This window comes from Antechinus flavipes, chromosome 6 (genome assembly GCF_016432865.1).
Source record: "Antechinus flavipes isolate AdamAnt ecotype Samford, QLD, Australia chromosome 6, AdamAnt_v2, whole genome shotgun sequence".
In the NCBI taxonomy this organism is placed as follows: Eukaryota; Metazoa; Chordata; class Mammalia; order Dasyuromorphia; family Dasyuridae; genus Antechinus; species Antechinus flavipes.
In genome coordinates, this window is record NC_067403.1 from 249,146,376 (window position 1) to 249,170,978 (window position 24,603).

Consider the following 24,603-nt stretch of genomic DNA (forward strand, 5'->3'; position numbering starts at 1 on the left):
CGGGAGGAGGCGAGAAGCCGTGGCTGTGGTTAGGGGCACCTTCCATGTCTGGCTCAGGCCAGGTGTGGAAGCCCACCCTGGGGACGGACCAAGTCCGGGCCTCTCCAGCTCGCTCCCTTAGGGGCCAGCAGGTGGCGGTTGGGCTCCAGAGAACCACGCGAGGAGTGGGCGCGGGGGAGAGGAGTTGGGGAGGGTTTGGGGGGAGTGGAGGCGTGTTTTCGGCGATTTGATGGACAGGCTCGCGGACTAGGGCCGGGCATGAGGTAATAGAAGAAGGCAGAAGGGGGCGGTGCGCGCGCTTGTGCCTGTCTGGGGCGCGCGTGTCTGTGTGTGTGTGTGTGTGTGTGTGTGTGTGTGTGCACGCGCGCGCGCGCCCGCGAGCTGAAGCCCCTGTATTCTCGAGAGCTCATGAAGCTGACATTAATGTCAATGCATTTTAAAAAATGAATTAAAAAAGAAAAAGCAAGAAAATGAAAGAGAGGATGCATTACGTGTGTGCGCGCGCGCGCGTGTGTGCGCGTGTGGAAATGCCAAGTTGGGGAGAGGGCGGCCATCTCGGGGTGGGGTGGGGTGGGGGCGCCCAGCATTCGTCCCTGATTTTGGATCGAAGCCCGAGAAGGGGGGCGAGCCCCGAGCAGGCCCAGGGGAGGGGGCGGAACCGCGGCTGCGGCTGGGGGAAAGCAGAGGGAGGGGGCCGGGGGAGAGGGAGGGGCGGGGGGAAGGGGCGGGGAGGAGGGGCCAGAGACGGGCAGAGCAGGAGGGAGGCGGCTAGGGGCGGGGGGCCGGGGGAGGGCGAGGACCCGAGGAGGGAGGGACCCACGGGGGAGGGCTGGCCGGCCCCCACCCCGCCCCGGCCGCCGGAGCATGCAGTTGGGAGCAGGCCGGCTCGCCGACATCCCCGGCGGCCGGGCATCCGCAGAGGAGGCGCAACTGGTGCCCGTGCCCCGTCGCGGCGGCCGCAGCGCCCGCAGGAGCCGGCTCGGAGGAGCTCCCCCGCCCGGTCCGCAGCGGCGGCGCCCGGGGCCGGGGCCGGGCCTTGCATGAAGCCCCGGGCCCCCTGGGAACAGCGGGGCGCGGGTGGATGCGGGGTGCGCCCGGGGCCCGTGGCGAGGCTCTGAGGCCTCCCGGGGGGCTGCGCGGAGGCGGCGGCGGCGGCGGCGGCGGCGGCGGGCCCAAGATCGCCAGCCATGCTGCTGGCCTCGGCCGTGGTGGTCTGGGAATGGCTGAACGAGCACGGCCGCTGGAGACCGTACAGCCCGGCCGTGAGCCACCACATCGAGGCGGTGATCCGGGCCGGGGGGCCCCGCGCCGGCGGCGGCAGCGTGGTGCTGGGCCAGGTGGACAGCCGCCTGTCGCCCTACATCATCGACCTGCAGTCCATGCACCAATTCCGGCAGGACACTGGTGAGCGCCCCCATGCTGTGTCACCCCGGGGACAGATTCGGGGGCTGGGGGCTCCCCGGGGCGCCTCCGGGACAGGGGGCTGGGCCCGAGCAGCGCGCCCGAGCCCCGGGGACGGCTGGGGACTCCCAGCCCAGGCGCGGGCCCCCAGGGGAGGGAGGGGGCTGCTGGGGCGCAGGGGAGGGAGTGGGAGGGAGCTGCCGGGGATCCCCCTGACCCGTTCCCCCGGCAGTGTGACCCTTAACCTCGCGGAGCTGACTCCCCTTCTTTCAGAGGAGAAAATGGGCTTGTTTTCCGGGAACGAACCTTCCCGATGCTAAGTTTGCTTGAGGAAGTCTCTGGTTGAGGGAGAATGAAGAGGGGGGCGTGGGGGCCCCTTGGCCATCCGGGCCCTCGGGGGCAGAAGCCGGGACCGGGGAGCGCCAGGAACGAGCGGGGAGGGCAGCTGCATTGCCGCGCAGGGGGGAGCTCTGGCCGAGCCCGGCTCTTCGGGCTTCGCGTCGCTCACGAGATCGCTCTGATTCATTCCGGGACCGGGGAGTCTTAGCCCTTCCTGCCCAGGCCACCGAGGAGACGGGGAGCCCAGCTGCTGGAGGGAGGGGGCTGGGCTGTGGAGAGGATGATTAGGAGGGTCCCAGAGGGCCCCGGAACAGCTGTCTGCTCCCAGCGTGCCCGGACTGGTTGGAAAGCCCCCAAATCCTGTGTGCTAATTGGGATCGTCATGGGAAGGGAATTTTCTTCCTCCTGGTGTTTTTCTCCTCGATTGCTCTTTGGCGAGCACCTTGCAGGCGCCGGCGGCCCCGGCCCGGTGTCAGCTTTCTAGGGGAGAGCCCACAGTTACTGGGCTCCTGAGCCCTTTTTTCCCTGAGATTGCAGGGAGGAGAAAGTGTGTGCGCGTGTGAGTGAGTGTGAGTGTGAGTGAGTGTGAGTGAGTGTGAGTGTGAGTGAGTGTGAGTGAGTGCGGCTGGAGCGGGGGAGGAGGAGGCTCTTGGGGCAGGGAGGGAGCCGGGCTGGGGAGGGGAGAAGGAGCAGGAATGTGGAAGGACTGAGCTGGAGGGATTAAGGGCCCTCAGCCCGAGCAGTTTGGACAGAGGTTGCTGTGGGGGCAGGGAGGCAAAGGATTTGTGTCTGTCTGGTTGGGGTGTGTGTGCTGCTCTCTCCATCTGAGTGTGTCTGTCTCTGCCTCTGTCTGCCTCCCTCCCCCCTTCTCTCTGTCCCTCTCTGTCTCTCTCTGTCTCTCTCTCCATCTCTCAGTGTATCTCTCTCTGCCTCCCTCCCCCCTTCTCTCTGTCCCTCTCTGTCTCTCTCTGTCTCTCTCTCCATCTCTCAGTGTATCTCTCTCTGCCTCCCTCCCCCCTTCTCTCTCTCTCTCTCTCTCTCTCTCTCTCTCTCTCTCTCTCTCTCTCTCTCTCTCTCTTTCTCTCTCTCTGTCTCTCTCTCTCTGTGTCTCTCTCTCTGTGTCTCTCTCTTTTTCTCTCTCTCTGTCTCTCTGTCTCTCTCTGTCTCTGTCTCTCTCTCTCTTTTTCTCTCTCTGTCTCTCTCTCTGTCTCTCTCTCTGTCTCTCTCTCTCTCTCTCCCTCTCTCTCTCTGTCTCTCTCTCTGTCTCTCTCTCTCTCTCTTTCTCTCTGTCTCTCTCCCCCCTCTCTCTCCTCTTCTCTCTCTCTCTCTCTCTCTCTCTCTGTCTCTCTGTCTTTCTCTGTCTCCCTTCCTCCCTTCCCCCTTCTCTTTCTCTCTCTCTCTCAGAAGCAGGAAGGAATCCAGAGGGGGGGACAGATAGGGAGACATTTAACAGGGAATTCCAGTTCAGCTCAAAATAAACTTGGAGGTGTAGGATTTTTATATCAAAATAACACCCGCCTCTTCACCCCATGTAGCTCCACTGGGCTGTGATGCTCACTACTCCTAGCCATAACTCCTGGGAATTTTACTCTGCAGAAATCTGGGGAAGAATTAGGGTGTAGCCCTTTCAAGGAGGTGCTTCATTTTGGCCTCTTTGGGGGACCCCCAGCTCCCTCGTGGGATGAGTGAAGAAGGCAAGAGAAGAAGGAGAGAAAGAAACTCTTCAGTCAGTGATTCTGCCTTCGCTCCTGAGCTAAGCAGGAATTTGCCCACCTCCTGTCTCTCTCTCTGTCTCTCTCTTTGTCTCTGTCTCTTTTTCTCTCTCCCTTCTTCCCTCCCTCTATCATCCAATCTATTGTCACGACCTGTCCATTTTCCCATTTTCCCTTGTAACATCCATTCCCCACTCTGGGGAAGCAAAGCATGATGGGCAGTAGGATCCAAAGAGCCCGCCTTCTAACCTTAGCCTGGCTTTCTCAAGAGATTAATGTGTGATTTTGGACAAGTGGTTTCTCCTCCCTGAGCCTCCATTTTCCCCATGGGAAAAGAAGGTTGAACGAGCAGATTTCATCGACCTCTTGGAGATCGGATGTTCTGTTTTGTCACATCTTTTGGCCTGTTACCACTTCAGTTCAAGCAGCATTTATTAAGTACCTACTGTATGCAAGGAGAAGCAACGCAGATAGGAGAGCTGGCTTTGGGGTCTGGAAAACCCGGATTTAAGAGGAGGACCCTCCTCTCAACACATAGACAACTTTCTCAGGCTCTCAAATGCAGAGCAAGTGTTGACTTGCTTTGATTGACAGAGTTTCCCCCTCTGGAGTCCTCTCTGCTGATGAAACCAGAGGGTCCAGGTCCCTATCGCAATGTACAAAGGGCACAGAAGGGATCCCTTAGAGAACCTACGCTCCCTGGGCAGTATATGCCATGTACACAGGCCTTCCACGTTCTAAGGGCCCTTCTAGCACCTATATCCTAGTAAGTGCACATTGAATGAATGCTTTCCATGTGTCAGGGGCTGCGCTAGGTGTGGGATCAAGCACCCAAATGAACTGGCCCCTGCTTTCAAGGAATATCTGTTCTATTGCAGAATCAGTGAGTTGACTTAGGGAAGCCAAGTTAGGAAAAGGGCTCTGAATGCCAAACAGAGGGTTTTATACTTGGTGCAGGAGGTGAGAGGGAGCCACCGGGGCTTTTTTGGGAAGGTGACATGGTCGGATTTGTTCTTTGGGAAGATAGCTCTGACAGATCTGAGACAAAGCTACTAGCAGTCTATTTCAGTAGTCCTGGTACAGAGTGACAGGGGGCCTGTACCGGGGGGTGACGATGACAAGAGGAAGAAAGGGGACGTGTGTGATAGATGTTACAAGGTTGAGGAGATTGAATGATAGAGAGGGGGACAGAGGGAGGGAGGGAGAGAAAGACAGAGAGAGAAATAGAGTCAGAGGAAAGGAGGGAAAGTGACAGAGAGAGAGGAGGGAGAAATAGAGGCAGAGAGAAAAGGGAGGGGAGAGAGACAGACAGATAGACAGACAGACATAGAGATCGAGACAGAGAGAAATAGATACAGATAGACAAAGACAGAGAGAGAGACAGAAAGAAAAAAAGAAGGGAAATGATAGAGACAGAGAGAGACAGAGAAATAGAGTCAGAAAAAGAGGGAAAGTGACTGAAAGAGGAGGGAGAAATAGAGTCAGAGAGAAAAGGGAGGGGAGAGAAACAGACAGACATAGAGATTGAGACACAGAGAGAAACAGACACAGATAGACAAAGACAGAGAGAGACAGAAAGACAGAAACAGAAAGAAAAAAAAGAGGGAAAGTGACAGAGATAGAGAAATAGAGTCAGAAAAGGAGAGGAAGTGACTGAGAAAAAGAGGAGGGAGAAATAGAGTCAGAGAGAAAAGGGAGGGGAGAGAGACAGACAGACACAGAAATAGACAAAGACAGAGAGAGAACCAGAAAGACAGACAGATAGAGGAAAAAAAGGAGAAGTGACAGAGAAAGAGAGGAGGGAGAAATAGAGTCAGAGAGTAAAGGAGGAGGAAAGAGACAGACAGATAGACACAGAGGTAGAGAGACAAAGACAGAGACAGACACAGAGAGACAAAGACAGAGAGCCAAACGAGAGACTGTTGAGGATGACACCTATGTGGTAAACCTGGGGGACCAAGATGACTAATAGGAGAGGTTGGATGAAGGGAGGGTTTGGGAGGGAAAGATAATGAGCTCATTTTTGGAAGTGCTGAGTTTAGGATGTTTACACGACTTGGGGAGATCGGCCCAGAGGTGAGGGCCCGCTTGATTTGAGTTGACTTGAGAATCATCAGCATGGAAGTGATAATTGAATCCAGGGAGGCTGGCTGCTGAGCTCACGGAGTGAAGGGAGAAGGCGGGAGGGCCCGGGACGAGGCCTCTGGGACCACCCACAGTTAACAGCCAGGTATATTCCGGGCAGGCCGACCTAGCTTGTTGTGGGGGGAGTTCCTCATGGGGGATCCCCTGTGGATCACACTAGATTTTGGGATTGTGAAGACGGAGCTCACGCCAGTCCTAGGGGACAGCTTATATACCACCCCCCTTATGTATGTATATATGTATCTATGTGTGTGTGTATTTACACGTGTATCATGTATTTGCACACATACACACACGTGTTGTGTCCATATATAAGTACACGTGTGTATATTACATGTGTACATGTGTACATACACATACCGCATATAGGAGGCAACAAATAAGGCCGAGGAGAGCCACTCGTGCTTCTTGGGACTTTCTAAGAAGGATCCATACCCAGTGTTCATTTGGAAGTTTTGAAGTCACCTGCCTGAGCTTCAGGGCTCCCACTGCAGTAAGTTCTGGGGAACGCCCCCCTCCAAGGCGGTGACAAGAGAAAGGAAGCCAAGTTGCCAATGGAACTAAAAATACCACCTTATTTTAGTCATTTTCAAAGTGCTTTCACAGCCATTTCTCATGTGATTCTCACAGTAACCTTGTGAAATAAGGTATAAGAAAGTGGTTTTTTTTCCCCTTAAATGCTCATTTGATAGAGGGGGAAACTGAGGCTAGGAGAGCACCCGCAGTCCATTTGGAGTTTGAGGTGTTGGGTCTGAATCTTGTGACGTTGGGCCTGAATCCAGCAGGCACATAACTTCCTTGGGCCTCAGTTTTCTGATTTGAAAAATAAATAAACTTCCACGCTGCAGAGATCCCTCTAGCATCCCAACCTCCCCGCTCACAAGGTTTGCAGCCATGCATCGGGCCAGAAGCCCTTGTGTCAGAGCACAAAAGAGCCATTTAGAGTCAGATCCCCTCATTTTACAGATGAGTAAACTGAGGCCTCCAGAAGTGAAATAAGATGGCCAAGCTCTCACAGATAAACCTTTCCAGAGGCAGGATTCTAATCCAGAGCTCTGGGACACTAAACCTATCTGCTTTTCCTTCTATAGCTCAGCCACGTCAGGTTCTGGGCCCTCTCCGCTGGCGGCTTAGTAACAAAGTGATCTCCCCATCCACCGGCCAGACTTTCAAGCTTGGAACAAAGGGAACTGAGAGTAACTTGCTCAGGATAAATCTGCCTCCCTTCCCCGTCCTTCTTCCTCTTTATGTTGCTTCATCATCTCTCCAGCCCCTTTTTCTGGGTGGGATAGCTGGGTTTGCTCAGAAATGGCCCCTCCCGTCCCTTTCCTCCCCTTGTGATCTCATTGCTGCCAGTCACCAGGGAGACCCTGGCCCAGGGTGCCCTGGCTCAGCCTCGGGCTTTAAACTCATTTCAGATTCTAAACCTGTTGCCTCCTGGCACTCTGGGCCAGAGAATCAGGGTATCTGTTGTTCCCACCAGCCCCTTCATCGTCAAACCCATTGTCACTTAGATTGACTTTCTCTGCACTGGGATTTTCTGTTATTCAGGTAGAAAGGCAGCCAGGGTTTGTGATGGCAGATTTGGACTTGAAACACACTAGGGTTTGAGTCTTGGCTCTAAGACTTCCCAGCTTCAGTTTACTCATCTATAAAATAGGGATGAAAATTCAATTTCAGTCTGTTTTGACTTTTTCTGATCCCGTTTTGGGTTTTATTGGCAACAAATCAATGAACCTGGAGTAGTTTGCTCTTCCCTTCTTCAGTTCATTTTACAGATGGGAAAACTGAGGCAAAAAGGATTAAGTGACTTGCTCAGGGTCACACAGCTAGTAAGTGTCTGAGGTCACATTTGAACTCAGGAAGATGAGCCGTCCTGACTTCAGACATGTCGCCCAGCTTCCTAAGTGAGAATTTTTACACCACTGATTTATAGCTTGATTGTTCTTGTTGTAAGAGAGTATTAAGAGACAGCATGGGGTGGGAGACAGGGCGGAGAGAGGGCTGAGTTGGAGTCAGGTGCAAAGTGGGAGCATATTCCACCTCCATCACATACCACTTGGGCAAGTGACTTCATCTCAGAGTCTCAGCTTCCTCAACCCTAGTTTCTTCCAAATCCTACCTTGTCGCGCCTCCCACAAGCCCTTTCATCATTCTCTTCCCCCCATTCCGTGTGTGACCCCCACTCGTGATTCTCACCCAAATTAACCTTGTATTTGTTTTATGTGAGATAGGATAGGAAATGAAATGACTTAGAAGTCATGGAAATCCACACTCAGATCCCACTTCAGACACCTACTATTTGTCACCTTGGTCAAGTCCCTTAACCTAAGTGACTTTTCTAACACCATCAGGTGCTGGAGAGAAAGTGATCAGCATTGATGGAAGAAGTTCCCTCATTGAGAATTTCCTGCCTCTGTGAAAGAAATGGTCCAGTCCCAAAGAAGTAAACTTTTATATACACATTTGTGTAGGAAAGGCACCGTGGCCTAGTGGGGAGGGAGATTCAGACACAGGAAGACCGGTTCAAATCGTACCTCTGATACTTGCTGTTGGCTGTGTAATCCTAAGCAACTTCTTAAGCTTTCTGTGGGTGCCAAACGTAAATGGATCCTTGGCCATTATTGACTTAGAAAACCACAAATGAATATTTTCTGTGTTTTAGCCCATTCTCATTTGTTAAATACTTTCTAATTATCTTTGAATCTGGTTGGGCCCACTCACACAGATGAACATTTTCTGTATTTTGATGCATCCTTATTTGTTAAATATTTACCTTTGAATCTGGTTGGGCCCAAATTTTCTGTGTTTTGGTGCATCCTTATTTGTTAAATATTTTCTAATTACCTTTGAATCTGATTGGGCTCACTCAGCTTCCATGTTTGACATGCTCTAGGCGACTCCATCACACCAAATTTTAGAAATATCTCTCTGTTTGGGGGGAGGAAATTTCCTCAGTGGAATCACAAGTCATATAATGCTATAAAAGTCAGAGAAATCATTTGGTCCATTCCTCCTCATCTTATAGATGAGGAATCTGGGGCAAACAGTGGCTAAGTGACTTTCCCAGGATCACAGCTATCCTATGTCTGAGTATGAATTTGAATTCAGGCCTTCCTGGCTCTACACCAATGCTCTATTTCTTTTACTACTAGCTTCCTCCTAACTAACATAGGCAAGAATTCAATTCAACCAACATTTATTAGGCACCTACCAAGCTCCGGATTCAGTGCAGTAAATAGATAATAAAAATGAATGGGCCCTGCCCTCCAAGAACTTTCATTTCCTATGCTTTGACTCTCCTGCTGACCTTGAGTGGACATCGGGGTCCCACCTGGAGGGGAGGTAGAAATTGCCCTTTTGAAGGCTTAAGAAGTAAGCTCCAGCCTCCAGACTGCTGAGGAAGAAAAACCTTCCAAACCACTAATTATCTAATAAATGCCCAGAGAACGAGAGGTAACCCTCTCCAATAAAGTCATTGGCCATCTCTTGCCTATTAATTACTGCCAACCCAATTAAATTATCAAAAAATTATTTTATTGAACTAGAAAACAGTAGTAAAATTCATAGAAAAAAGGTCAAGAATATAAAAAGAATTAATAGGAGGAAAACATGTAAAGGAAGGAAGTTTAGCAGTAGCTGATCTTAACCTATATATAGGTAGTATGGCTATATACTACAGCCAGTAATGACTATAAGGCAGTAATGGCTAAGAAATAGGAAGATAGACCAGTGGAACAGAGTAGACATGCAATACACAGTGGTAAATTAGTATAGTAATCTTCTATTTGACAAAAGTAAAGCTTTAAGCTTTTAGTATAAGAATATACTATTTGGTAAAAAAGAAAAAGAAAAAGAAAAGAAAAAAAAAAGAAAATGGAGAAAACTAGAAAGCATCTGGCAGAAATTGAGGATAGACCAATTATCTTAGACCATTTACCAAGATAAGGTCAAAATGACCTAGAGACAAGAAAACTAGAAGAACATGGAATATACTTATAATGGATAGGAGAGAACATTGTGAGATATAAAATGAATAGTTTTGATTGCATTGAATTAAAAAAATCTTGTTCAAGTAAAATCAATTTAGTCAAGAAAAGAACGAAAGCAGAAAATTGAGAAAAAATAGTCTCCTGGCTAAAGCATTTATATTTCAAATAGATAGAGAACTTTGTCAATTTTATAAGAATTTGAGGCATTCCTCAGTTGATAAATGGTCAAACGATATGAAGTCAGTTTTTTGAGCCAAGAAATCAAAATTATATGTACTCATGAAAAAAATACTCTAAATTATTATTGATAAAAGAAATACAAATTAAAACAACTTTTGAAATATAGATTGGCCAAAATGATAGAAGGGGAAAATCATAAATGTTGGGAGGGATAGGGGAAAAATGAGACATTTATATATTGTTGATAGGACTGTGAACTGTTGCAACTGTCTTAGTGAACATTCTGGAAGTATACTTAAATACTGGAATAACTCAAAGAGTTATTGAACTGTCTATATCCTCCAGCAATATCACTTTAAGGTCTGGTTCCCAAGGTGATTAGGAAAATTGAAAAGAATCTATATGTTCTAAAATATTTACAGCAGCTTTCTGTGTAGTGGCAAAGAACTGGAAGTTGAGGGGATGCCTTTCAGTTGAGGAATGGCTAAACAAGTAAGTGATATACTTGTATATTACTGAATATAAGTGATGGAATAACTACTCTATTGTAAGAAATGGTGAGCTAATTGATCTTAGAAAAACATATGAAATAATGAAAAGTGAAATGAGCAGAACCAAAAGTACATTGTATACAGTAAGAACAATATCATTAGAAGATTAATTGGGGATAACCAAGCGATTCTGAGTTAATCTCAGATCACCTATAAAGGACATATGAAGAAGATGCTGTCTATCTTCAGAAAAAAAATAATAAATAGAAGTACATATATTATAGTTTTACATATATTTATAAATCTGCATCAAATGGTGTATTCTTTAGGTTAGGGGAAGGAGGAAGGGAGGAACAGAGAACCTAAAGTTGCAAACAAGTTTTCTTTCCAAAAAAAAAAAGAGAGAGAAAAAACCCAATATTATCAAAACAAAAAACAAACAAACAAAAAAAATAAATAAAAATCTCTGCCCTCAAAGAGCTGACATTCAAATAGAATCAGTCTGGAATAGAAGAACTCAAGAAATATTGGGGAATGGTGGTCAGAATAGGGAGTATTGGTCTAGCTTATTACACTGCTTTTAAATGGAGTCTTAGGACAGTAGGTTGTCACATCCTTTTAACTAAATTTTTTACATAGAAAATGTCCTGAAAGTCAGTAAAGGTTAAAATTTTAGTAACTTAAACTTTTAAAAATTATTTATTTGGTATATATTTTTTCCAATTACATGTAAAAACAATTTTTAACATTCATTTTCAAGATTTTGAGTTCCAAATTCTCTCCTTTCCTTCCCCAAACTTCATTGAGAAAGGAAGCTGTTTAATTTAGGTTATACATGTGTAATCATAGAAAACATTTCCATATTAGTCATCTTGTAAAAGAAAACATAGACCCGCAAAAAACAAAAAAAATAAAATCCCCCCAAAAGGATGCTTCTATCTGTTCAGGGATGGCTAATATTTTTTCATCCTAAGTCCTTCAGAATTGTGTTGGATGACGGTATTTCTGAGAATAGCTAAGTCCTTCACAGTTGATCATCATACAACATGGCTGTTACCATGACAATGGTATCCTGGTTCTGCTCACCTCAGTTTGCATCAGCTCACGTACGGCTTTCCAGGTTTTCCAAGAGCATCCTGCTCATTGTTCCTGATGGCTCAGTAGTATCCATCACACATCTTATACCCAACTTGTTCAGCCATTCTCCAATTTCTAATTCTTTGCCACCAGAAAGAGATGCTATAATTATTTTTTTGCACAAATGCATCCTTTTTTCTTTTTAATCTCTTTGGGATGCAGACCCTAGTAGAGGTATTGCTAGATCGAAGGCTAGTCAAGGTTTGACGAGTTTTGGGTCAGTTCACAATTCCACCAACAGTGCATTAGTGAATTGGGACTCGGGGAGGTTGCCTGGCACAGATCCTGGCATTAGAGAGTAGGGTTCCAATTCTACCCAAGATCCTTATTTTTCATCTCCCTGGACCTCAGTTTCCTTATCTGTAAAATGAAGGAGTAGATCAGATGGCCTCCGAGCTCCCTTCCAATTTTTAGATCTTTTTCTCAAGGGATCCTGTATGTAGGTACTGGTCACACAGCTATTAAATATTCATTCATTAATTAAGGGTTAAAGTTGGGGCCTCTGCTTCCAGATCCGCCCCCCTTTTCATCCTGCCTCTCTGCATCCAGGGCATCCCTAGGACATGGGACGGCCCCCGAGGCTCGTCCCCATCCTGCCTGGCATGGGGAGCTGCGCCCCCTCCCCCATTCTGGCCTTTTCCTTATGGTCACCCAATTCTCCTTCGACCCTAATAAATACTAAATAGGAGGAAAGGCCCCATGACTAGCAGCCAGTGTCTTCATCTGGACTCTTTTAGAAAGGAAATTGTGAAGGATAATTGTTCCCCCCCACACCCTTCTCCTCCATTCTTTCTTCTCCCCCCCTCCAAGGGTCTTACTGCTGAATGGGGAATTGTTCGGAGTCTCCCGCTAGCTCTGAATGTTGTCGTTTGGGGTCATTAAGGGGCTCTGAGATGGGGGCCCGGCGGTGGGGTATGACCCCGGCAGGGGCCTGAATAGTCATTGTTCCTTTTCTTCCCCTCTTGAATGAGCGGCCGGCCCCAGTCCGAGTGGTCACGGTGTCTCCCCTCGGAGAGAAGGTTGGGGAGGGCCGGAGGCCTGGGGAGGGACCCTTTCCCATCAGCTTGAGGGCTGGGACAAAGCCGACAGATGCTGGGATGCCCACGTCCTCCAGGCCCTCCCTCCTCTCTGCTTCCTCTTGGAAGGATCCCTGAGAAGAGGGACCTGACCTGAGGGTGGAGGTGGTGGAAGCGGAACAGGGAAGGGAGCTCTGGGAGCACGCTGGAAGGCCGCCTGAACGCGGAAAGCTTCGGAAGAAGAGCCGCCTCTGAGTGCTTCCACTTACTAGCCACGTGGCCTTGGCTGGGTCACTGTAAGCCCCGCAGGATGGGAAGGACGTCACCTCCCACCGCCCCAGTTTCCTCCTCTGTTAAATGGGATCCCATTTCTTTCACCACTCACCCAATGCCGAGATGGAGGTCAAAATTCCCTAATAGTGGCAATGGAGCTTTAATCTGTTCCTTCTTGGACAATAAAACTGAGGGGAATCACTCTTTTGACTCCCCATCCCTTAATTTCTCCCCCAAAAGATTCCTTATACCAATCTGTCTCCTCCCTTCCTCCCTCTGTCCTTGCAAGGCTGAATATTACAGGGAGAGCATCTATGGTGTGCTTGGAGTTCCTTGGAGGGAAAAGCACTAGAGAAATACATAATAATCTTCTTATTCTCGTTCTTCTTGTTGTTCCTCTTCTTGTTCTTGTTCTTTTTCTTCTCCTCCTCTTCCTCCTTCTTCTTCTATTTCTCCTCTTCTTCTTCCTCCTCCTTCTCTTTCTGTTCTTCTTATTCTTCCTCCTTTTTTCCTCCTTTTCTCTTCCTCCTCTTCTTCCTCTTCCTTTTCTTTCTTCTCGTCCTCCTCCTTCTCTTTCTTCTCCTTCTCTTCTTTCCAGAGGAGGATCAACCCTAGTTTGCCTTTGACCCTTCCAGATGGGAGCCTTCCGCATATCTGTCCTCACACTTATGTCGTGTGTGTGTGTGTGTGTGTGTGTGTGTGTGTGTGTGTTTTCTCTTGGAGAGTGAAAGCTGCCTGGGCTGGGATCCTAAGAGCATAGAAGAAGGGCCTTGGAGGCCATTGGATCCAACTGCCTCATTCTACATATGAGGACACTAAGGGCAAGAGAGCGTCAAACATAATTTACCCAACCACACTGTGCCTTACAAACTGTGTAACTGCCTCAGTCCCCAGCACGGTTCTCAGCACATAATTCATACAGAATAAATGGGGGATGAATGAAAAAAAAGCTTAGTCCCGCGTCCTCATTTAGCAGGGAGGGGCTGGGGGAGGAGGTTGCCTGGTACAGTTGATAGCATCCAGAGCTTGGAGTCAGGAAGGCCTGAGTTCAAAATCTGCCTCAGTCCCTTATTAACCTGAGTGACCCTAGCCATGTCTCTTTTCTATATTTCAATTTCTACTTCTGTAAAATGGGATGAATAGAGCACCCATTCCACAGGTTGTGAAGATCAAATAAAGTGATATATATTATAAAATATATATCATATATAATAATAATATAAATATATTTATATAATAAACATCTAAATATAATAAGGTAATATATCACATGAGGTAATACATTATATAATAATATAAGTATATAATAAATATATTCATACATATATAATACATATATATGTATAAGTAATAATAATAAGTCAAAAAGTAATAATAATAGTAATAATAATAAGTAAAAATAATAATAATAATATCTATTATAGCAAATGAAGTGATATGTATATATAAAAATAATAATAAGGTAATATCTATTATAACAAAATGAAGTAACATACATATATATATGTATATATATAAGTGCTTTGCAAACTTGAAAGCCCCATGTTAAATTTTAGCTATTATTATTTTTGAGAAGCAGCAGATGGAGCACTAGACCTGGAATCAGGAAGATCTAGCCTGGTACACTTTATTTCTGTCTGCCTCAGTTTCCTCCCGTGAAAAACGGATGAAAGAACAAAATTTCTGCAAAGCATTTAGCCCAGCGCCGGCGCAGGGTAGGCGCTACGCGCCTGTCATTGATGGGATGATGATCAAGGCGAGGGCCCGAGAACCCCGAGCGACCCCCCGGGGTCCCCGGGCTCTCTCCAGGCTGCTGTCTGACCTCTACCCTTTCCCCTTTGCCAGGGACCCTGCGTCCTGTCCGTCGAAGCTACTACGACCCGGCCTCGGCGCCCGGGAAGGGCGTGGTCTGGGAGTGGGAGAATGACAACGGCTCCTGGACCCCCTACGACATGGAGGTGGGCATCACCATCCAGCACGCCTACGAGAAGCAGCACCCCTGGATCGACCTCACCTCCATCGGCTTCTGCTACGTCATCGACTTCGGCACCATGAGTCAGATCAACAGGCAGACCCAGCGCAAGCGCCACATCCGGCACCGGCTCGATCTCATCTACCCCGTGGTCACGGGCACCCTGCCCAAGTCTCAGTCCTGGCCGGTCGGCCCGGCCGTGGCCAGCTCCCCCCCCGGCCCCCCGTGCTCCTGCCCGCAGTGCCTCCTGGTGATGAGCGTCAAGGCGGCGGCCGGGGCCAACGGCGGCATGGGGCTGCTGCCGCCCGTGCCCGCCCGGAAAAACGTGGCCCCTCCGGGGGGCCCCAAGCTGGCCCTGCCCCCGGGAGCCGGGCCCAAGCCTCTGGATGGGACGGGCACCCTCCGGGTTCCGGGGAAGGCGGCGACCTCACAGGTGAGCCGGAGGCAGGCGGCCAGCGCCCCGGCCCTGGCCGGCTCGGCCTCCCCGGCTAGCCCCCCGGGCGCCACCGGCAAGAACGGGCGCGTGGCCCTGGCGACCCTGAACCGCACCAATCTGCAGCGTCTCGCCATCGCGCAGTCCAGAGTGCTGATTGCTTCTGGGTAGGTGTTTTCGTTTCTTCCGTGCCAGGGAAGCAGGATGCGCCCTCCGGCCTGTCCCCCTCCTTCCTGTGGGAGCCGGGGAGGGATAATGGTGCTCAGGTCAGCAAGCAGCCCCTCGTGGGGAGGGAGAGGCGGGGGGTCCCCTGGAGCCCGGACATCTCTTCCCCTCGGAATTTTCTCTGACATAGAAAGTGCCTGAGCTGCTGTGGGTCTCTCCGGTGGCCGGGGGAAGAACCTGGGGCTTGGGGTCAGAGACCCTGCGCGCTTCCTGGAGCTCCCAGGACCGCTTGGGCAAGGCCTAGGAGTAGTGAACAGGGCGCCATGCTTAGAGTTGCAGCTGAGCGACCTTCCTGGGACCGCAGTTTCTTCATCTTTAAGGGACCGGACCAGATGGTGCCCAAGCTTCCTTGCGGCTCTAAATCCCAGAGTTAGTTCTTCCCGGCCTGGGGACCGTCAGTATAAGTGGGTAGTCTCCAAGGGTGTTCTCCCGTGAGGGGTGGGGTGATCTTGTCCCCATTCTTTAACTCACCCCTCCGTTGTATCCCTTCAGCTCCAAGTCTGGGATCCCATGACCTCTCCACCTATTCTTTCTTTATGGGGAACCCCAGACCTCTGGTTGACTCATTGATCATTTGATTGGGGCGACTTTGGGCCCATGAGAACCATTATCAAAATGAGGCTCAGTGTGTTCAGTACCAACTGTGTTCAAAGACTTGGGGAACCAAAAATGAAACCCCCCCTGCTCTCGAGGAGAACCCTGAGGATGAAAATCCCCCCCAGTTAGATTTCTCTGCTTGGGTACGTGGCAATACCTAAAATGGAACCATAGACTCTTAAAATGAAAAATATATTTTAAAATATAAAAGCTGGAGGGGACCTTCGCCTCCATCACGAAGATGGGGAACCTCCGAGCTGACCAGGCTCCTTGGGGAGGTAAACACAGAGGCAGCCGGGTAGCCTCACTCCTTCCAGACATGCTCATCATCCATCATGAAAGGATTCCCGGCAGGACCCAGAGGCCACTTGTGGCGTCTGGTCGCAGAAATCCCTGCTCGTTTCTGGTGCCCCTTGGAAATGCCAGCAAACCCCAAGGATATAAGCCGAGGAAGGGGAGCCCCGAGGAAGGGGAGCCCCGATCCTTTGGTATCGTATGGGCAAATCAGCTGTTCTTTCTCCCCCTTCCCTCTTCTCTAAATGGAGGCAGGGAGCAGGGGTGGAGGGGTGGGCAATGGCGCATCAAAAGGACCATAGAAAGGACTTGCTTTCCCCCTTTATACCGTTGCCTTGACAAGAGAGGCCTCTCCCCACCCTTCCATATCTCCCGGTTCTTTCCTTCAGCATTCTTCCTCCGATCTACCCCCCTGCCCCCCACCCCAAAACCCATCTTCTCGCAGCCCTTTCTTGGCCACTTAATTAGCGTGTTAGCCCCCTTTGTCTGGCTTCGCCATCGGCCTTCTGTCGGAGCTCACCCCCTTTCCCCCTCCCCTCTGCCCGTGACCTCCTCGAGCAGCTTTCCCACGGAAAAAAGAGGGGATGGGCCGGAGGAACGGGACAGAGAAGGTTTGGGGGGGCAGGGGCACAAAAGACCCTGTGAATTATTCAGCGAGACAGGCGGGGGGTTTCTAAAGAGAAGAAGGGGGGAGTGGTATGTGTGCGGGGAGGGCGGGAATTGTCCCTCCGTGTGTCTCCTCTAGATTATTTCTCTATCTGCAGCCAGGCCCCAGTTACCGTAGTGACGGACCATTGTCCGGCTCTGGGGATTCCTGGCCCGGCGCGTCCATCTCCCTGAAAACCTGCTTCTCGCCGTGGTTTCTACAGAGATGGCTCCCCGCCCCGCCCCCTCGCCCCCCAACCCCACCCCAGCCTTTTCACTTTCCCAGTCATATAGATCAAGTGCTCTGGGCTGCCGAGGCCCCCTCCCCCCAATTTAGAGAAAGCCACACAGCTAAGGAGCGCCCTGATTGGCCGGCCCGGGTGGGGCAGGCTGACCTCCGTGGGGGCGGCTGTGATGGATTATGGCGCCTTCATAGCAACCAGCGGCCTCTTCTCAAAGGAACCGAGTGACGGGAGCAGCTAGGACCGGGCCGAAGGGGTGGCCAGTGGGCTCTGCATCTCTGAGGGAGCTCGGGATCACAGGCCTGGGTCTTGTGTAAGGCAGGGGCCTGATAAGATCCAGGGCCGGCCCCTGACTCGGGGACCGGGGACCACACCCTGGCAGAGCCTTTTGTCCGGAGGAGAGCTGACCTTTAGAATGACCGTCACCCTTCTCCCACTGGCCTCCCCATTCTCCCACTGGCCTCCCCGTTCTCCCACTGGCCTCTCCTCCCACTGGCCTCTCTGTTCTCCCACTGGCCTCCCCATTTTCCCACTGGCCTCTCCTTCTCCCCCTGGCCTCTGCCTCCATTTTCCCACTGGCCTCTCCTTCTCCCCCTGGCCTCTCTGTTCTCCCACTGGCCTCTCTGTTCTCCCACTAATCTCTCCCTCTCCCACTGGCCTCTCTGTTCTCCCACTGGCCTCTCTGTTCTCCCACTGGCCTCTCTGTTCTCCCACTGGCCTCCCTGTTCTCCCATTGGCCTCTGCCTCCATTCTCCCACTGGCCTCTCCCTCCACATTTTCCTGCTTCGTTAGCCTTGGATGAGCTAGGAGTGTGGACAGGAGAATGGGGGGAGGTGCCTTCTGTTGGATCCTTGAGGAAAGAAGGAGTGATGGCTGTTTAACAGAGGATAGCCATAGAGCTGGAGGGAATCTTGGAACATAGAACGGGGGACTTTAGCAGTGAATGCCGCAGGCCCTACAATAGCAGAGCTGGGATGGAACTCGGGACATAGAACAGCAGCACTGGCAGTGAGCTTCACAGCTAGCGGCCAGCAGATAATTTATTAAATGCTCAAATGCTGGAAATGGACAGGGCCTCGAGTGACTTAGAACAGAGAATATCAGACTGGGAGAAACATTAGAACATGGAATATCTAAGCTGAGAGAGACCTTAGAACGTGGAATACCTTACCTGGAAGGGCCCATAGAACATGAAATGTCCTAGCTGGGAGAGACATTAGAACATGGAACATGTAATCTGGAAAGGGCCTTAGAACATGGAATGCTCTAGCTGGGAGAGACCCTAAAACATAGAATATCTAAGCCGGAAGGGGTCTTAGAACATGGAATATCTAAGCTGGAAAGGGCCTTAGAACATGGAATATCTAAGCTGGAAGGGCCCTTAAAACATAGAATGTCCTAGCTGGGAGAAACATTAGAACATGGAATATGTAATCTGAAAAGGGCCTTAGAACACGGAATATATAACCTAGAAGGGCCTTAGAACATGGAATGCCCTAACTGGAAGAGACCTTAAAACATAGAATGTCTAAGCTGGGAGGAACCATAGAACACGGAATGCCTGAGCTAGGAGGGCCCATACAGCGCACATGGACATCCCTGGCTTTCCTGCTCCTGTTCCCGGGGGCCTCGGCCCCCAGATGGGTCTGCTATATACCTGTACTTGGCTGCCGTTTCCTGTTTGCCTGGATCGGGTGTGGAAACCTGCCAGTCCAGTTTGTGGGAACAAAGGTGGTTTTTGTCACTCAAATCAGAGCCCCAATCAGCTGAGATGGGGGCTTTCTTTTGGAAGTGCTGGGGAGAACACAGGTGTGGTGCTATCATCCCCTGATGGTGAGCGCTGAGAACCTATCATGGAAGACACTTAAGAAGCATTTGGGGGTGGGGATAGAAACAGGGGCTGCTTTTAAACTCCCTGCCCCCTTGTTGGGAAAAGAGTTCTTTAAGACCCCATTGGGGTCTAAAACCTGTGCTCTTAAGTGGGAGAAAACTCTCAGAGTAAGACATTGACTGAAACTGAGCCAGTGAGTTTTGTAAATGGGATTTAGAATTGGGCTTAGAAATGATTTAACCAATCCTCTCATTTTGCAGAGGGATAAATGGAGGCCCAGAAGAGAAATCCCAGTCAGGGTCTCGAGGCCAGTATCTTTGTGTGTATAGGAGCCCTTCTCCTGGCTCTGATCTTACCCCGAGCTGTGATTCTATACCTCTCCCTTTCCCATCATCCCATGGCTCTTTACTATGATAAATTGCCCCAATCAGATATGATTAGGGGGTGGTTCTTGCTCCCACTTCCTCTTTTGGAGCAAACTTTGACCCTTTTCATTGCACTCCCATTTCTCCGTCCATTTTCTCTGCCTTAGTCTCCTAAATTTAGAATTGAAAGGTCCCCTAGTGGCCCCCTTTATTTTAAAAAGGAGGAAACTGAGACACAGGATGATGATCGCTTATTGTCCTTGATGCTTGAAGAAAACCCCAAAATATCACTTTGTCAGGGACAAAGTACAGTGTGTTTGCTGCCTGATAGACCAATAGGAGCTCAGAAAGTTCTACCACAAACTGAGACACAAGGAGATGATTGTTTATTTTCCTTGGTGCTTGAAGAAAACCAAAACAATATGACTTTGTTGGGGTCAAAGTATAGTGGGTTCGCCTGCCTGAGAGACCAATAGGAGCTCAGGAAGTTCTACCACAGACTGGGCGGGAGGAGTTGATGGGAACATACGGAGTGGAGAAGTCTCTAAATTTTGGAACTCGGGTTTCCTTTGACTTCACACAGAGGTGAGATCCCTTGCCCAGTGTCCTAAGAGGCAGAGGCAGAATTCAAGCCCAGTTTCAAAATCCTCACCCAAGACAATTGTCCCAGGTCTGAGCTTCTGTCTCATTAAGCATTGGGAGTTCACCCTTCCCCCCCACTAATAAGCACCTGTCCCTCTGTCTCCCCGGGGGATAGGTGGGGCAGGTAGTTTGGAGGTGGAGAGCTCACTTTTCCTGTTTGCCTCTTTTATCTGGGGAAAGGAGATAGCTCATCATCTGTCGGTCATGATGGGCTCAGTTCTTGTTGCACAAAACCTATTAATGTTGGGAGGGGGGGTTGTTGTTAGATCCCACCTGTGATTTCATTGGTAGAGAGAACTCTCCCAGAGTCCTTCCCCTTGAACACCCCAGATAACTGCACCTTCTCTGCATTTGGAAGAGTTGCTCCGCTCACTGAGACGTATGTACCGCCCAGTGTATGTTAGAAGAAGGCCTTGAATCCTATTCAGAGATATTCCTGAGTTCTTCTGAGTGTTGAGAGAATCATAGGGTTCAATTTATATTTATTTAGTTAAGTAACATGGTATAAGCTAGCAATCCCATGACAAAAAGCAAGCTAGTCCCTTAGCTACCCTCATCTACAGAGTTCTCCTCAATCCCAAGAGCTAAGAATGGTTTTTCTATTTGTCCTTGCCTTTCTTAGCCCCCCGGGCCATTACAAAACTGTCCGCAGGCTGAATTTGGCCCAGGGCCCACCTTGATCTAGTCCAGTTTCATAAACAGATGAAGAAATAAGACACAGGATGTCCCTCAGGTTGTAAATGGAAGGTCTGGGGTAAGAGTGAAGAAAAAGGGCTGAAAATTTGAAATTATCAGGAGCAGAGAGACAGAGAAACAGAGAGATCCAGAGACAGAGAGAGAAGAGATGCTCACCTATTTGTTCCTCCCTCACACAGTGTCCCCACTGTCCCAGTGAAGAATCTCAATGGCTCCAGTCCTGTGAATCCTGCCTTAGCAGGTAAGAGGGGCCCTGGCTTTGCCCTCCATTCCAGCTGTCGGGCACACAGATAAGGGGGAGGAAGTGGGTAACAAAAGGACACAAGCTTTTTTACTTCAAAGTTTTGCCTTTGTCTTTGGGTTTTATACCACATATATTTCCATATTTGACTCTCCCTCTCGCCCACACTCAAACACACACACACACACACACACAAAATGAGCCTTCTTTTTTTTTAACAAACAATTAAACTAAACCCTTATAGCAGCCCTATCTGATAGGGAATATAGCATTCCACAGGCCTGGCTCCCCACTTGCAGTGGAAATAAAATGAGGTATCTCTATTTCTGTTCCAGGGCCCAAACCGGCCACTATAGGCCTTTTCCTTTTGTAGCTTGTTTTTTTGTTTTTTCCTGCTTGCGTGGCTCCTGTCATTGTATATGTTCTTCTCCTGATTCTGTTTCCTTTATTCCACAAGCCATCCCCATAGTCCCCTGTGCTTCTGCATTTCTCCCATCCATTGTTTCTTGTGGCCCAATAGCCTTTCACTCCATGAATGCACCGCAGAGTGTTCGGCCATTCCCCCAATCTCCGGGCGCCCACTCCGTTTCCGGTTATTTGCTCTCACAAAAGTTGCTGCCCTGATTATTGTGGCTTAAATGGGACCTTGACCTCCCTGAGGTATATAATACCCATTACTATGACTTTATAGAGGCCCATTTTCTTAATGCCAGAAAAGGGGGCCTCTCCATGGCCTGCGGTAATTGGTTTTGTGATCATTCAAGGCCCATGTGTTGGAAGGCTTAAAGCCTCCGTCGAACAATGACACGGGAGAGATACAATTGTCAACCTTTGCCTAGCAAGCAGCCATGGCTTATTCTGGCTCTGTTGGAGCGTGGCAGGTGGGACTTGGAGCAAAGAAAATAAAGGAGAAGGTTTCTTTTGTCAGAGAGGATTTGAATGTCTTTTGTGAACAAAAGGGGAATTGGAGGAGGGGGAATGGGCTGGATGATGCTTGAGAGAATCCAGAAAAGGGAGTGGAGGTTGGGGTCAGGGGGGAATCGGTGAATCTTGGGAGGCTGGGAGGGAAGGGAACGGGGCGTCCTCGTGGGTTCTTCATCGTTTCTCCTCTTCCTGCTGCCCTTTCAGGAATCACCGGAATCCTCATGAGTGCGGCAGGACTGCCCGTGTGCCTCACCCGGCCCCCCAAGCTGGTCCTGCACCCTCCCCCTGTCAGCAAGAGCGAAATCAAGTCTATCCCGGGGGTCTCCAACACAAGCCGCAAGACCACCAAAAAACAAGCCAAGAAAGGTAGCCCCTCCCAGCTTCCCTGGGGAGTGGCAGGATTCTAGTCTCATCTCTGCCATTAACTAACTTCTTGGGCAACTCAGGGCTCTCTCTGAGTCTCAGGTGGGATGACCTGTCTTTTTCCCAGGGCTGGTATCTAATATCCTAAGTTCTGTTCAGATCTTTCTGTTGTAAGGTCCTTCCTGTCTCTGGCCCGCTGGACTCCAAGGGCCTTTCCAGAGCTGACATTTTTTGTTGGATGAACACTCTCAGCTCTTAAATTTCTGTGCTCTAAGTTCCTTCCCAACTCTCACATTCTCTGTTCTTAAGGGTCTTTCTAGCGCTGATATTCCATGTTCTCATGCCCTTCCCAGCTTTGAGATTCTATATTCCAAGAACCCTCCCAAGTCTGATATTCCATGTGTTCAGATCCCTTCCCTTCTCATTTTCTGTATTCTAAGGGCCTACCCAGTCTGATATTCAATGCTCTAAGACATTTCAAGTTCTAATGTCCTTCCCAGCTCTGATATTCCATATTCTAAGATTCCTTCTCATTCTAATTTTCTCCATTCTAAGGTCCCTCCTGGGTCTAGCTTTGTGTTCTAATTTCCTTCCCATCTCTGACATTCTATGTTCTATGTTCTAAGGCCCCGTCTAACTCTTGACATAGCATATTCTAAGTTCCTGACATTCCCTGTTCCAAGAGCCCTCCCACTCATAGTCTATGTTCTAAAGTTACCCTATATCTAATATTTAATATTCCTTGGCTTTCTTTGGACCTCGGTTTCCTTTTCTGCTACTTGTTCTACATATATTATGGCTATCATAGCATGTATCAAATGGAGGAAACTAAGTGAAAGCATTTTGCAACCTAAGCACAAGACAAAGGGGAGAGATTCTTCTTCTTGTTACCCAGGGATGATCAGAGAGCGCCAGGCTCACCCCCTTCCCTCACTGATCAATCCCTCAGACTCCTGTCTTCAGACAAGTTCACTCTCTCTGACATATTGTGTTACCCCCGGCCTGGGAACCAAGCGGCCCGGGGCTTAGTCCCCCAATTCTTCTGCCTAACTTCCTGGATAATCTTGGATAAATCATTAACCAGACCCCGACTCCCTCCCTCTATAGAATGAAGACATTAGACAACGTGACTTCTCAGGTCTCTTCCATTTCTGACATCTAGACATTACATTAAGGCATCTTCTTTCCCTTTTCCCTTTTCTCCCCAGGCTCCATTCTTTGGTCCAAGCCTTCTGAGATGCTCTCATACTGCAGAGAAACTCTTAGCTTCCAAGGCAGGATCTGTGCCCTCACTGAGCTTCCACACTAAGGCAAAGGGGGAATCTTGTGGGAGAGAAAGACCATTGCTCCAAAATCCCAGAATGATGGGACACTATGGCTTAATCCCATTTCCTTTAACTTGCGTCTGAGTCTAGTCTTCATTGACTCATAGGAACCTTGGAATTTTGAGTCTTTTTTAAAAATTAAACATTAGGAATGAGAAACTCCCATGAGGGAACTCATTTCACTAACGCAGTCTGGCACCTATTCTGCAACTTATCCAGTCCTAGAGAGTTGCCTGGGCCACTGAGCTCCACATGTCTTACTGAGGGTCCCACAGCCAGCCACTCTTACGGGTGGCCTTGTTGATCCTAGACACTAGCTTTGGCTGCCTCTGATTGTGCCTTTGTGGCGGGGTGCTAGTAGTTTGGTGGCTGAAGCTCTGGTTTTGTATCATGGGTTGTGGATTAGGAACTCAGCAGCATGTTCTTATAGTCTTACAGGAAGTCTTATAGAGCCAGGGGACTCACCTGTACGATCCTGACCTTGCCACACTTGTTCAATTGGAGAACTCCTTAAAAAAGCAGCATTGGCCAAATGGAAAAGGAAGTACAGAAGGTCCCTGAAGAAAATAATTCCTCAACCCCAGAATCGGGAAAGTGGAAGCTAGAGATTTTATGAGACATCAAGAAACAATAAAATAAAATCAACAGATAAAAAAGTCTTAATTTACTCAATTCTAACTGGATTAGACCATCAAGGTTCAAACTCTGACCTTGCTCCTTTCTTCTTGTGTGATCTGGAGCAATTTACTCCACCTGTCTTTCCCCGGGTGTCCTTATTTGTTAAAAGGGGATAGACTCAGTGGCTTCGGAGGTTCTTTCCAGATTTTGTGTGTGTGTAGATATTAACCCGTTACTAAACTGTGAGATCCATGTATGGGACCCCACTATTTCTGAACTTTATCCTTCCCCTGATACTCTGTGTCCAGAAGATAATTAATAAATGTTGGGGACAATTGTCCTTGTTGTCATGGAATGACCCCCTCTCACATCGCTGTCCCTACAGGAAAGACTCCAGAAGAAGTTCTGAAAAAGTACCTGCAGAAAGTGCGCCATCCCCCAGACGAGGTGAGTCACTGGAGGGGAGACAGCTTGAGGGTCTGCTTTATCATCTAAGGTCCTACT

At 49.2% G+C, this 24,603-nt stretch overlaps 1 protein-coding gene across 1 annotated transcript in view; it reads left to right on the forward strand.

Annotated features, from left to right (window-relative positions):
- The first annotated feature begins 346 nt into the window (after nt 1-346).
- The window catches only part of DTX4 (deltex E3 ubiquitin ligase 4), a 31,371-nt gene continuing 7,114 nt past the window's right edge, over nt 347-24,603 (forward strand). Inside the window, exons 1-5 of the mRNA XM_051967198.1 lie at nt 347-1,404; nt 14,532-15,258; nt 20,808-20,869; nt 21,998-22,159; nt 24,485-24,546. Of these exons, the coding sequence (XP_051823158.1) occupies nt 1,188-1,404; nt 14,532-15,258; nt 20,808-20,869; nt 21,998-22,159; nt 24,485-24,546 (1,230 nt within the window). The 5' untranslated portion in view covers nt 347-1,187. The remainder of the gene's footprint in view (nt 1,405-14,531; nt 15,259-20,807; nt 20,870-21,997; nt 22,160-24,484; nt 24,547-24,603) is intronic.